General features: G+C 42.8%; 1 protein-coding gene across 3 annotated transcripts in view; it reads left to right on the forward strand.

Annotated features, from left to right (window-relative positions):
- The window catches only part of LOC142572152 (proprotein convertase subtilisin/kexin type 4-like), a 208,040-nt gene that overhangs the window by 179,733 nt on the left and 13,415 nt on the right, over nucleotides 1-14,892 (forward strand). For 2 of the 3 annotated variants that reach the window (XM_075681061.1, XM_075681062.1), the window contains exons 9-13: nucleotides 1,835-1,938; nucleotides 3,875-3,992; nucleotides 4,097-4,246; nucleotides 5,186-5,325; nucleotides 5,495-5,851. In XM_075681061.1, the coding sequence (XP_075537176.1) occupies nucleotides 1,835-1,938; nucleotides 3,875-3,992; nucleotides 4,097-4,246; nucleotides 5,186-5,325; nucleotides 5,495-5,851 (869 nt within the window). Of the gene's footprint in view, nucleotides 1-1,834; nucleotides 1,939-3,874; nucleotides 3,993-4,096; nucleotides 4,247-5,185; nucleotides 5,326-5,494; nucleotides 5,852-11,356; nucleotides 11,495-14,892 lie in introns of all 3 variants that reach the window. The other variant, XM_075681060.1, reaches the window with a different exon arrangement.

A 14,892-nucleotide genomic window follows, 5' to 3' on the forward strand; every position in this document is an offset into this window, starting at 1 on the left:
CTTGCATGAGTGTGCGTGCAAGATTGCACCCGCTTAATGTGCCTTATTTTATTTACGCTATGGACACTACATACTAAAAATATTACTTGACAGATCTGATCATCTCACGATTGCCGGGTGTTTACATTTTTATCGCAGTAGCTGTCATGAGCACTTCCTTCCAACTCGTAAAGATGTCGATCAGCATATTGCGATTGCTAATGGGTTAGCTGCACTTCGTTTCGTAGAATACCACATTTGTAGTCACTGTTCATAGGCCGAAGCACGAACAATCTGCCAGCATTTACAAAGTGACCCAGCATGGTGGCCTGGTAACTGTTATTACAGTGTCGTGTTACTCTAGAACAGCAGTAAAGAACTACGCCAAGGATAGGGTATGTAGTGAGGCCGCGCGCATACTGCGCAAGGCCGAAGACATCGGAGCAAAAGTGCTGTGGTGATCAAGTGGTTTCTGGCCCACATGGGCAGTGACGTGTCGGAACGCGGGAACGTGAACCACAATGAGACGGCTAACTTGGCCGTGTGAGGACTAACCAACCACGCAGCTACAAGCACGGCGACTCTGCAGGCATTTTCAATAACGTTGTTCTCTCTCTCTCTCTCTCTCCCTCTCTCTCTCTGCTAAAACATAAGGTCGCAAGCTTGATTCTCAGTTGTTGTAGCCCTGTTGCTGTTGGTGCGTAATGCAAAGTAATTTATGTGCTGAGATTTTGGCTCGCGTTTAAAATAAATCTGGAGGTCTCTATATTCTAGGATGCAGCTAAAAGCCAAGCTGTGGCTTCTATATAGTAGAGCTAAATGACGCAAAGCGTAGTCATTTAGATTTTTTTACACTGTGGTTTCAGTCGCATATATAATACACATATGGACAGCCATTGCAACTTGGCTCTGATTTGAACCATTACAGACTCCTCTAATGTCTAATAAAGTCGCCGACCAATAATTCGGACTCGACGGGGACTGCCAACAGGTTCGAAAATGCGGGAGTCCGAAATATCAGATTTGCCCCAAAATAAGACCTTATTCCACATGTGGCCAAAAATGGTGTGCCGTATTCTCAAATCACCACTTTCTAAAGCCATCTTCTGCTGGTCGTTTCTGAGTGCTCTCGCGAGTGGCGTTGTCTTCGGCTGGTTGAAAGAAAGTGCATGCCCTGTGTTTGGCTGGTTCTTGATCGATCTCCTCCATCCTCGAGCACTCTGAGGTGATGCGAAATATCGTGAAAGTGAAAGTATATTCAAAAATTAATGTCCGATTGTCACGCTTTTCGTGTTTTGTCAGTGGTTAGAGCGCTGCTTTAACCCAAGTTATCAACGGGATCAGCCGGTTATGAACGGTGGATGATAAGAACGAAACTTGCACGACACATCGAAAATGCAGCCTTTATGTCTTAGTGCTTTGGCTTATCTTTTCCTGCGGTTTCAGTGCAGACTGACTAGGTCCGCTAGGCTTCGCTAGTTTCGGTTTCTAGGAGGCACCAGCGACGTATCAAAACGAAAATATCGCTATTTCTGCTCGATTCGGTAACCGAATTGAGACACGGCCATGCGGTCGTAGTCCAGATTGTCGTGCGACGCGCTGTACAGTGTCCGAAATTTAAGTCGTACTTATACGTTAAATCTATGGGGCCTTTGCTGGTGCTGTGCAGCCATCCGAATAGTCAAGCATGTCCAAATTATAGGTTTAGATTAGCAATCTATTGCTAATATTGAACGGGGATCTGTGTCCTGGAATTTAGATACGCATGATACACTGCCATGGTGATGTACACTGCGAAGTCGTTTCATGAGAGCATGTTGTTGAAACTGTTTTGCTGGCACTCTTCTTTTGTTAGTCGCCGACTGACATGGAGAGACATGCAACACATAGTTGTTAGGACTGCTAAGCCCGCCAACCTGCACACAAGTGATTGGCAGAAAAACGGAGTTGGACGCAACGGTAAGGGCTGACATCCTAATCTTATTTCTTTTTATTTATGTATTTATTTATTTGTTTGTTTATTTATTTATTTATTTATTTTAATATGGAGCTTACGTACTGCGCTATTGTTTTCCGAAGTTATCTTTAATCTTGCCAATTTAGACATGCATGATACGCAGCGATGCTGATGTACACTGTGGAGGCCCTTTAACAAATTTGTTGGGTCCCAAGAGTGTGTACTTTGCAATTGTATATGTTCATTATGTTAAATAAACTTTGAAACTTTCAAATTGTTTTATGACCTTTATGATGTCTTCATGAGCTTCTTTTCAAATACCTTCTTTCTTATGGCTATTTTCTTTGTTTCTTCAAATGTACTCAATTAGTCTGCACTTTGTTGCCTCCAATAGACTAGCCATATTAATGCACAGTTGTTACTGCAGTACTTCAGTGGAGTAATGGGTCTGTGATGGGGTGCTCTGCAGTAGACCTTTAATTAGACTTCTCAGGCAAGAGGGTCACTTTAATTCATTTGCATTGCACCATGCTGATGTACAGTAAGGATACAATATCTTCAATATAGCTGAAGCAACTTTCAGTAAAGGACGTTATCATTTGGATTCGCAAATTGGCATAGCCATATAAAACTGCAATGAAAGCTGTGCATTGCATCTGTGAACCAACAGGGAAACATAGTTCCTGGCATTTAATAAATTCTACTGAGGACGCTGTTTGGCATTGTTATGTGCCTTTCATTTATGGGACTGGCAGGCTGTAGCTTTAAGTGCACCGTGGCACAACTTGACAGCAGTCAACGAAGTTCGCTGGGTTGTACAGAAAAGATGCCACCGCAGAGGGAAACATGGGTCTTGCCTGTTTTGTGCTTTGTTTTGAGTTCTTTGTGTAGTTACATACATAGGACATTGTACGCTGCCACCTGTAACAAAGACCATGGAAAACTCTTTGTCCAACAAACAGTGCCGTCAGTGGGCAGACCCAGCGACTATGCCAGACTATGCCAAGCAGCACGTGATGCACACCCCGAGCATTTCCACAGCTGTTATTCTTGCGTGGTAAATTGTTATGAAGCTCAAGCACCTGACATGTCGGAGTTTTGAACACACCATGCTGCAACTTGGTAGCAAGGTATGAAATTGGTTAGGAAGTCTACAAATTGCAGCTCTCCACGTTCCAAGAATTTGCAGGTCATATATGTAGCAGTTCTTTGCAATGGCCCGCTTTACGACCAAGTGCGCAGACCCGAAAGGGATCAATGGTTGTTAGCACGCAGTTCATATGCCCAACAAATGTGGCTAGGACACAATGTCAAGATTAAATCCAAGAATCTAATGGACCCACCTTCAGGAACTTCACAAGTTGAAGCAAGGAGCGAAAGACAATTGCAAGAAATTTCAAAAATTTGAGTCCATGAGGCATTGAAAGACAAGGCATTAGTTTCAAATAGGACAAAAAGATTATCCACCTATTGGAAGACCTTTGCAACTTTTAACCCTTCTAAGCATTCATGGATGGTGTGGTCGAGGCTCTAAATCTAGACTCTAAATATAAACCCCTCAGAATTGGTGCTGTGCACAAGCCAATAGAAAGTTAAAATAGAAACTCATTTTCGTTGAAAATAAATCTGACCATCCCAAGTTGCATAAGTCGACCTTATAATTCGTAATGTATATGACAATGATGATGAGCACAATGTGCTCTTCATGCACCAGATAAGGAAGTGCACACAGTACTGTTGCTTGTTTCGTACTCTGTGTTTTTCACCTCCTGTGCACCGTGCCCATTATTACAGAAGAGCAGCTTCTTACCCATTGCACTTTTGTTGCAAATATTATCTTTTTATTTATTTATTTATTGAAACATCAGAACTTTGATAGCCTGAAATAGTAAGTGCACTGTAGAAAGCAGCTCATTCCTTCTGCTTGGAATTCTCCAGTGAGCCACTCGTTTGGATATGGCCTGATGGATGCGGATGCCATGGTGGCTTTAGCCAAAAGGTGGACCACTGTGCCACAGCAGAAGACGTGCTTGGTCAGAGCCCAGCCCATGGACAAGTGAGTAACATCATTCCCTGTGTTGACTTCCAACATTGGCACTGAGTTATGTGTGTGCATCAGTAATGTTTATTGTTTTTCCTTTATTTATTGCCACATTGCAGGTTGATATCCCCCAAGAGTCACGTAGAGCTAAAACTGAATGTGAACTGCGAAAACGTCCGCTTTCTGGAGCATGTTCAAGCGAAGGTCACGTTGTCTGCAACACGGAGGGGTGACATGCACATTTACCTCACGTCACCTGCAGGAACAAGGTAGCGCACTTCTACCTCAGGCACAGCTCACTCACTCCGGGGATTTTTTTTCTTGACAAGAAGCCTTACTTTGTCCTTTTGCAATGTTATCCACTAAACCATGTTTGAAAGACCTGTAAAGTATATTCATAGGTGCTTTAGCCTAGAACATTGTGTGGCCTTCACTGAGTTCTAAAGTAACTTGCTATGATTATCTAAATGACATCCTAGTAGTAGTAGCACATATAGCATCCTAATAACTATACTTACAACAGCCAAATGCTGCAGCATGATAACGATACTTGCCATAGCCAGGCTGTTAGTTGTCCATTTGAATTATATGCCCATGAAAGGTTTGGTGCACTGAATACATTTAGAAGCATTACCTCATGATATATGCATGTGCAAGTTGTGTACCCAGATGTAGACAGCTCCTTCCAATAAGTCTTCTTCACTTGGTGTACTTTTCTCGTGGTGGCAGGGTAAATAAAGTAACAATGCTACATTGATTCCTTTGCAGCAGTGCTGTCTTTCTCTCTTGTTAATTATGTGCAAGGTAACACAATTTTCTGTGGGTGAAAGCAACTTCCAAAAAATGCAGTAGACCTCATTCTCAAGTTCCCAGTTCTTACAATTCCTCTGTTTATGAAATAATGTTAATGAACATTGAGAATCTTCTGTTCAGCTTGTGCAACTCAGACCTTTGTTTTGTCAGTTTGTATGCATTTTTCTCAGCTTTATTTATATATAACACGTTCAGTGGGGATGCAACATGGTACCATGCTGCATTGATCATATTCTTTCCTCAAACTAAAGTGCTTGCAGTTTCCACCAGGCTTGTCCCCCATGAAAAATTTACATGCACACATGCAGAATCATGCAAGACTCTTTAATGAGATGATTCATTCTTGTCTGTGTGCTCAGATGTATGTTCCTAGACTATAGCTTCTACCATTGCAGGTCGACCCTCTTAGCCCAGAGGCCTCTTGACAATTCTCGGTCAGGCTTCCAAGCCTGGCCTTTTATGAGTGTCCACACATGGGGCGAAAGCCCCAATGGGCGTTGGAAGCTTGAAGTACACAACGATGGACGCTACTTTGGTAAGCAGTGAGAAAGATATGGCTATCTCTAGTTTGATTGAAGTACATGGTGGAAAAAAAGCATTGGCAATCAGCCAGCCACATTGGTGGAGGCGATGATGCAGCTGAGTCCCACAGCTCGTGGGACTGCACGACTTACTTTATAATTTTTTTTATTCTCTGCCTGTAGGAAAAGCTACCTTAAAGGAGTGGTCCTTAATCTTGTATGGCACGACCGAGGACCCCGAGGTGTGGTCAGCGGGTGCTGGTGCGCACCCTCCACCTCAGTATGGCAGTGACCCCAGTGGGCCAGAAAAGGAGAATGAAAAGGAGGCCCCGCCCACACCCACCGCTCCTCAGACGACTCGAAGGACCACGACCAAGGCACCGACGACCCTTCGGCCGTCACCACCATTGGTTCCCATTGCGCCAACATCCAAGGCATTCCCCGTGTACCGGCCTATGAAGCCTCCGCCTTCTTTAGGACGGCCGCCCAGCGACCACGAGTCACTCGACAACTTCATTCATTCCGACTCGCGCCGACCAGGTGAGCCCATCACGTTTGCCCGGCAGATAGTGCATGTCCTTCAGAATGCCTTCTTACCATTCCGGCCCCAGCCCACCTACTACATTCAGATTGCCTGAGGCATCTTGAACAGCGAGGCAAGAATAGAATGCTGCCTCTGTGTTCCTTTGTTTTACTTTTTTGTTGTTGTTGTCGTTGTTTTTGTTTCATGCAGCTGCTGCCTTTATGTTGCTTTTGTCTGCTGCCATTTGGCTGTGTCTGAAAGTGCGAGCTTTGGAATGTGATGTGCTGGGACATGCGTTCATGTAATAAAGCAGGTAGCAGTAGAGGAGCACAATGGACGTAAGTCAAGGATATGTTGTGTGATACCCGTTTATTACATTATGTCAAGGGAACTTAAATAGTATTTACAACAGTGGTAACATACTTTGAACTTGAAGCCCTTCTAGAAAACTGTTGCCTGATTCAGGATAGTACTACAGCCTTGATCATTTATTTTCTCTATTTCTTTTCTTCCCTCTTTTGGTATTTGCATTCCTGATGTGCTAATTCAAAGACAAAGTAGCTGTCAGGAAGGCTTTTAAAAAAAATGTAGCCTTCACCCGTGTTGAGAACCCACATGCTGCAATTGACTAGTATTTGGCATAGTGCATACCTTTATTGACACCTCCTCATTCCCAGTCTCTGGCATTGCCTGCTGGAAGAATTAAGAATTAACACCATGTGCAGCACTTGGGCTCACATTCTGATGTCAACTCGCTCAAGTAATGCCCTTGCTGCAAGTGCTGACTTGCCCGAGAAGCACAAGTGATTGGACCAGTTTTGTTCAGATAAATTCACAAATGCATTGAGCGTGCTCTCGTACACTGGTGATGCAAAAGTTTTTTGAGAGTTGTGTGAATAGGCATAGTATTACGGTAACAACAAAAAAATGCCTAGCAATTCCATCAAGTTGTCAGCTTAGCAGAGAGAAGGGTTTCAGCATTAATCTCATCGCCATGCTTCCTTCATGTGGCAGCTGCTTACCCATCCAGTCATCTTACCAGAATGCATTTAGCAAATGACTGCTACTTGCAAGTAGAAAACCTGAGGCACTGCTATGGCTGCAGCTTTCCTGTGTGCTGCTCCGATGACTTCGTATCGGGACACGCTGCATTCAGTTGCAGGGACATTGCTTGTGAGCTCAATGTGTATCGCTCTGGTTTGGTTGTTGCATAATGCACAGCCCATATTTCATTGTGGAGAACATCAGTGCATGGTTGTCACTGATGACCAGAATTGTCATCTTAGCAGGTTTTTTGTTAGGTAACCTTTAGCCATAGCAAAGTAACCTTCTAGGAGACGGCAGATTTCAAATGAAGCTTTTCTTATTTGACTGTGGATTCAAGAAAGTGTCTAACAATTATTGCAGATCCCGAGTGTTTTTTTTTTAGTGGAGTCCCAGAAGAATTGGCAACACTAGCTTGAACTGTTTACCTTTGACAACACAGATGCTAGAATGAAATTTCTGTTCATACAGCTGTTCCAGCTCATTTAGTTGTGCATGAAAGTTTTTTCATAGACATTTAATAAACAATTTTTCCTCTACGTATACAAGTGCTGCTTCAAGAAAACTGTACCATAGGTGTCCCCTTCTAATATAGTCTTCCCTATAATAAATGTGTGGTACTCAGAGGCACCCGATTATTATATTTGATTTAAACTTCATTGAAGGAAATCTCAGCAGCTGTTTAGCTGATTTAGAACATATTTTGAGGATTCTACCAGATTTTGGGTCTTGTCTTATTGGAATTTCTGAGAGATGACACTGGTGGCCATAACTTCACTTCTGGCGTTGTAGAACCAGCCTCAATGCTTCTTCTCTAACCAGTAATTGAGTACTGCTATGGGAGCTTCATTGTGGAAATTGGCACCAGAATATGATACCATTCATGTGTATGCAACTTTTACTAAAAACAGCCTTGACTTCAAGCTAGGTGTTCCAGTTTTCATTTTCCTTAGATCATGTGTGGTCTAAAACAAGTACTCTTGTTGACTTAAACGCAGTGCACACAAATTATTGATCTGCAGTATTAGTATATATACAAACATCTGCAGCATATATGTTGTTGTTGGCTGTGGTTTTTTGCCAGGACAACATTTCACTAGTTAGAACTTATTTGCATTTGTGTTAAAGTTAAGTCACAACTTTCTTTTTTGTTATTGTTCAGTGTTGCAGCTATATTTCGTATAAGTAAAGGTTCTGCTTGAAACTATGATTGCTGAAAATGTTTGCCCCCTAATGTGACCAGGACCTGCCACACAGGTTAACTGCTATAGCACCAATTTAGTGGTAGCATCATCATTGTTGTTAAGAAATGTCATGTTCTAGCACCTTGTGTGCGCCTTGTTCTTATTGGACCAGCATTCTATAATCTCTAGGTTTTCTTTGGTGTGTGCCATTTTCTGTTGATCTTTTGTGCACTTATGGAATGTGTTGTGGTTTTCATGGAGTCTGTGTTTATCGAGCCTGTTATTGTTTTGTCACTTTAACTCGGAATTTTTTTTTCTTTTACATCCTCACTTGCTTGTTCTTTTCCTTGAATCTGTACTCTTGTTGCATGCCATCATAAACCATGCATGTATAGTGATTGCGCCGATTCCTTGTTTGAGTTTGCTTTGTTCTTACATGCCCGTAGGTTTGTTGGTTTTCACTGGACTTTTGCTATGTTCTGACATCCCCGCTGTGCTTTGGTCATTTGTTTTCATAGGCAAAAAGCGAACTCATCGAACGTAAGCATTTGACTCGTGTGCACGTTGTCACGTGTCTGGGTCACTGCAACGCTGCTGCAGGGTGCATGCAAGAAATGCTTTCTACGTACTCATGCTTTTTGTGATACTTTCTCTTGCCCCTGTGTTGTGGCTTCATTACTAACACTGCTGCACCCACTGTACATCGAGAAGTATGATGCTTGAACTTGTCTACTGCATAGCACAGTGTTCTTGTTGCTGAGCTGAGAAACATTGGCTACGACTTATTGATACTCCACGACCACCAAGACTGCAAGTTAATTTTCAACTTGCAATAATTCAAATTCTTAGGCACTAAAGCTATCTGAATAATTTATAAGAAGTTTGAATTATTCAGTATCTACTAATGCAAGATCCAGGACAGATTTATGGCTTATTGCGTTGGCACATATATGCAGCTATGCAACAGATACACATTGTTGCCAGGCCTGTTTTGCTGTGAAAAGGTTAATACTAATGGAATTTCATAGTGGCACCCACCAACATTAATGTTACCATGAATACCAATACTAAATGTAATTTGAGTTCTTTGGATATGGTGACTTCAATATGTATTGAAAACAATATGATGGATCGAACAAAATTTTTGGGTTTGATTTTGTCAGAATCTTGAGTTATCCAAATTTGAATTATTGAGTGGGACATTTGTTCTAATGGGAAAATTTTCCTTAGAGAGTCTGAAGAAGAGCTGGTGTGGAAGTGCAGGATTATCTTATGTTGCCCTAATTCCTTTTGTTGCATTGCATATCATTATTTTATCACACCATATATTTTTGCTGCGAACAAGGATATAGCTTCTCTTGACTCAGTTTATTTAGCACAGTTGAGTTTGTGGAGTGCACTTTATTGACGGTGCAAAATCCACATGTTTTTCATCGTTCAACTGTAGAGCAATGCACTGTCCAAGTTTCTCGCAAATTATGATGTGTTAACTTTATGTAGCAGTCAGTAGCAGCCACACTACAATAAGTAGTTGTTTTAAAGCTGTTCACACATTTCTCAACATTATTGCAGTGCATTGACTAGCCTGGTTCTTGTGACCACCTAAGCATGAGAACAATACATTACTTTTAAAGAAAACACAGACCTGTTATCAGTGTTAAAGCTCACAAGGCAAGGGATCCTTGGGAAATGTGAATTTTCACAGTCTAGGTATGCAGCCCAAGGTTCAGAGTTGGAGTTGCCACTAGTAACCAATGCTTTGCTCAGTACTTTTACATCCTATGCACACAGACTGGGTGGAAATTCACCTTTTTCATAGAACTGCGTATTTGGCATTGTGTTTTTACTGACATGCAGTTGTGGAAAACCTAAAGTTTAAGGAAAGTATGGTGCTCTTACAGGGTGACAAATATGAAGTCGACTTGACAAATTTTGTGGCCTTTCAACATCTATCTAATGGTTGCAAGTATGGCCATGTGTGTAGCATAACTGATCATGTGTCTAGTGACTCAACTGTCAGGTGAGGGCAAGAAAATGTTACATTGCAGTATACATATGTCGCACATTGTTGGTGGTTCTGTAACCTGCTATAGACTAATGCTGGTGTTGATGCCTTTACAAAAGCAAGCCTTACTTGTGTAATCTACCATCAGAAACTTCAGTGTTGTCTCTAAAAACTGGATTACTTTATTCAACAACCTTAGCTCAGTATTACAAGGACACTTCAGCAATGTTCGTAATTGAAGGAATCACTCATACTGCCAATATAGCATTACATCTGTGTAATATGAAAACCTTTTTTATTTTACCATGTAATATGTGCCTTTCGACTTATGAGTTTTCAAATTAGTGCATTCTTAATTCTCTCCATTATATTGCTCTGGATAGTATTAACAATGAGTGGAATTAGTACAACAGGCATTGTCAGAAAACAGCAGAGTGAGCAAAAACAAAGTGCTGCTAAAGTGATTATGATTAACTCTTTTTCTTTTGCTGTAAGATCTGCCATAAACATAGATTGTTCAAGTGTTATATGTTAAGGTTTGTACAGTATGCAGGTATCAGCAGTTATGCGAACTGCCCATATTCTTACTGGTGTTGAGACATAGCTTCTTGCTGGCATTTCCTATCAGATTTATTGGGCCGCTAGTGACTGAAGCAAAAGATGTGTACAGCACTTGCAAATGCTTTGAACCACAAAGTGAAGCCTCTAACTAGAGAACCGCCTGCTTGTACTTAAGCTCGGGGCCCTCTGGTTGTCTGAATGGTTTTTCCCACCTTGGAAAATGCTGCTTTCTTTGAATTCTGAGAAAAGAATCAAGTATTTTGACCACACAACATAATGTTTTGTGAGCAGCTATTGCACAGTCAACCACCACAGTTTCCAAGATTTATTGAAAATCCTGCTTGAGAAAGAAGCTTACTGTTAAGGGAGAGAGGCCACTGTTCACCAAGATAGCCAAGGGCTGTATTCTCAATCTATCACTTTGGGGTACATAGCTTGTTGTGCATTCCAATTTGTTTATGCCAGGTCGACAAATGTGGCAAAAAAGAAAAGTGTGTTCAAGTTGTGCATTTGTCAACTGTATTGGCAGCATGTGCAACAGAAATGTCGCACATGCTACATGCTTTGGCACCACGTAGCTTCATGTTGCGTTGGTTATGTAATGCGTAGGTACTGCTGAAAGTGATCGGTAGAGACTATGTCCGTTGTTCGAGGGTTCATGCACTCAGTCCTGCTTGGCCATGCTCGGCCGCATGAGGGTGCGTGCTCAGGGGCCCATTGTCTTTCAGCGGAGAGTCTGCCAACGGGACTGTCGGTGCACGGGACTCGGGAGAACCCGGCCCGTGGCACCGGCGTGTCTAGCAGCAAGCCCGTCGAAGGAAGTGGCGCGGCAGCGCACGGCTGCGGCGCTGGCGGCCCTTGCCTAGGTTTGTGGCCGTCCCTCTTGGTCCTGCTCGTGGCCTTATAACGGTGGCGGGCTCTGTCACGCACGCTGCTGCTGCTGCTCCTGCTGATGATGATGCTCGCTCATCTTACTCCTCCCTGAATTGCTGCCCCCCTCCCTCCAACCACTAACAACCATTTGGCAGACGAACTGCCGGCGGTGGGCTCCAACAACTGTGCGTGCGCGTTTTTTATGTGTTGCACGCTTGTCCCAATAGTTCGAGCGTGCTGGATTGAAACCTCAAGTCATGCCTTGTGGGCAGAGGGAAACATCTTGTGTGTGTGTGTGTGTGTGTGTCATGCCCCATCCTCACAGTTCCTGGGCTGATGTGCCCATCCTACAGTCACAATTCTCAGTCTGTACATACCACGTCAGTAATCCTATGAGGCCACAAACATCATGGCTCCTTGGTCTAGCCCAGTTGAGAAACTCCCACTCGTGACAAACCAGGCGCTCAATCTTTTGGGTCTTCCATGCATGCAACTGAAACAGAACTTATAGCTGAAGCCCTCGTTCGGTTAAAAGCACCCACAGTCATCTGGTATCAATTCCGGTTAGAGGGTCCTATTAAAGGGGGAGCATGGACAGCTTCTCAACTGGAATGGCTGAGGAATGATGGCATGTGGGCTTGTAATTTGAGACGCATAGCCTCCAGCACGCTGAACAGTGATGTGTTGCAAGCAGCCCACAATTTCACCATTAACTTCACTCACTCAACTGCTGTGAGCACATGGCACAGAGACAGCTGCATATGATGTATAAGCTTAAATTGGAACAAATATAACATGATAAAGATGGTCTGTCTATAAAATGGTTATATAAAGGCCGGCAGCACATATGTGCCAGAAACAAACAGCAGCAGTAATCCATTCTTGTAAACAGTCTTTACATTTGGGTCGGGCTAGCTTGCACCTGCTGTCGGGTGCAAGTGATTGCTGTTGTAAAAAAAATCTGTTCGTCATGATAGCGGCCACTCAACAGTGTGTGTGCTTGTGATTTGCTGTCAGTTTGTGCTGTCACTGCAGGCATGTTTGTGGAGGCAGGGGCTAGTCCTGATGACATTCTTGGCTAAGCATCTTGGAAATTATTCTTCGACACACTTCGGCATTTGGTACCGTTAATTTCACGAATTGAGGTATTGTCTTCAGCATCCATTGGTGCGTTATTTCTTGCAAGATGGCGAGCACTGTCAGACAAGCCGTACCTTAAAAAAAAATTGTTGTCAGCTTGTTGAAACACCAGCAGCAGTTGGATGAATGAAAATTTGGAATGAATTGACTTGCCAAGTTGAATGACTTGAGTTGTCAAGGTTTCAGTGCAGCCCTGCTTATATTTGCTTCATAAATACTGCTATAGTACACCATTTTTACTGTGTGCGACATTGGCATCAAACAGAACCCTTGGATGTTATTGGTAGAATAGTAGTTGGAAATGCTTAGCCAGGAAAATCACAAGTCTCGTTGCTGTGCTTCGGTTCAGTGTGACTTCTGCCTTTATTGTATACGTTAACCAGTGGGCACACTTGCAACTAGTGTTACAACGAGCTCGTTCTTCCTTCCGTGGGACAAAGGGCTGTGTGCAGTTCAGCCCTTGTCCTGCGTCATTAGCATCATACCTTGTGGCACCGCAACATGTAGGCGCAGAATAGCTAGGGTTGTTCTTATTATGTCAAAGTCAGCCTTGTACAGCTTCTGTGTGCCAAGCTAGCAGCTCGTATTACCCACCGTGGTATTGCAGCGTGCTTGTGTGTGTTGGTGTGTGTTATGTGCCAAGGGAACATTATTCTAGGCAACTGTGCTAGGCAGTGATTATATAGCTGAAACTTGCAAAATGCCAGACAGGTTGGAGGGAAACTTAATGGACACATGTCATGGGTAGAGGCTGGAATTCTTGCATCGAGCATGCACACAAGAACTTATGGCTGTCAAACTTTGTTGAGCGCCTCATTTTTCCATATTGCTTGTTGTGCCATACACTTAAATATCCTTCTTGTAAAAGAAGTGTGATCTTGCAAGCCACATTAGCTTTTGTTTACATCTTGCAAGCAGCTAGGCATTTACAATCTTATGCTATGCCAGCAGGCATTTGCAGGGCAAGGACATTTTGTTAGCTTATTGTTCGGTTTTCGGGTAAAAAGCTGCTCCCACTGTGCCCATCAACTTTGCATCTTATTAATGCAAGTATCTTATGTGGCGGGGAACACAAATAGCACTCCATTACAGGATCAGCTTTTGAGTAATGCCGCATCAGCATTACAATGAGTAACTGCTGGGAACGCACTTGCACAAGGCATTCCCTGTACACAGCTAAGGTGTTCAGTGTGTGTGACAAGCTCATTGCTACGAGTACATTCACACAAGTTGTTCAACCTTGGACATTCTGCTGATGTTGTCGTCATTGTTGCTGTTACTCGTTGGCTTATACAGGTCATTGTATATTCCTGCTGTTTTCTCCAATCATTCAATGACAGCTGCAAAAGCACATGCTTTGAATACCATTAAATCATAACCGTTCTGCATGTGTGTATCAACTTGTGTATCTTGGTACATGTTATGTTTACACTATGCTGGCTTTCTTTTAAACTCTGAGTGTGCCTATCATATGGCGCACACACCTGGGGAGCAGCAAGAATGCTTACTCTTACTTTTTAATTAGAAATAGAGTTGTGCTGTCTTAGGATCAATTGTTGCTATTGTCATGGCCATTGGGAGTGCGATCCTTACTACAAACAGCCATGCATACTGTGCAGCTAAGATGTACATATTTCGTTTGCAAGTCATTGGCTAGCATAATAATCTAGCAAAAAACTCGTGTATGTTTTGGAGTTCTTTGCATACTTTTCTACTCTCCTGTGTTGCCATTAGGTATTTAGCTTTCGTGAACACGAATGGCATTCTACTTGCACGCTCCATTTGTCACAGCAAGGTCACAGGCAACTGTGCTTTCTAAAAAATCGGGCTAACAAATACAGTCACTGTGCATTTCCTGAGAGACAGAGATTAAACAGCACAATCAATTAAATTTTGTGCGCCAGAGAAAAGGATGGTTTTCAGAAGTACAATGAAAGCATGCGCATTTGGTTAAAACTTTCGTGGACGCTTTAATTCACAGTCTGCATCATCACTTTTAATTGAGGTGCAGTATAGATATCGTAAGTTTGCATATTTTGTTCATATATTCGGAAATCGTGGCACCCTTGGGGTACAAACTCGATGCGCGTGTTGTCAGAGGGAACTAAGTGACTAGCAGTTGGTGATGCAGCAGGAATCCTGTCTCTTAGCGCACATGCATTTTTTTTTAAGAGCTTTGGATAGCCAAGCTTGCTTTCGTGTTCTGTTTAAAAGCTATGCATGCATCCTGCCGATTTACTGAAGCTGTTGT

This window comes from Dermacentor variabilis, chromosome 2 (assembly GCF_050947875.1).
Source record: "Dermacentor variabilis isolate Ectoservices chromosome 2, ASM5094787v1, whole genome shotgun sequence".
NCBI classification, from domain to species: Eukaryota; Metazoa; Arthropoda; class Arachnida; order Ixodida; family Ixodidae; genus Dermacentor; species Dermacentor variabilis.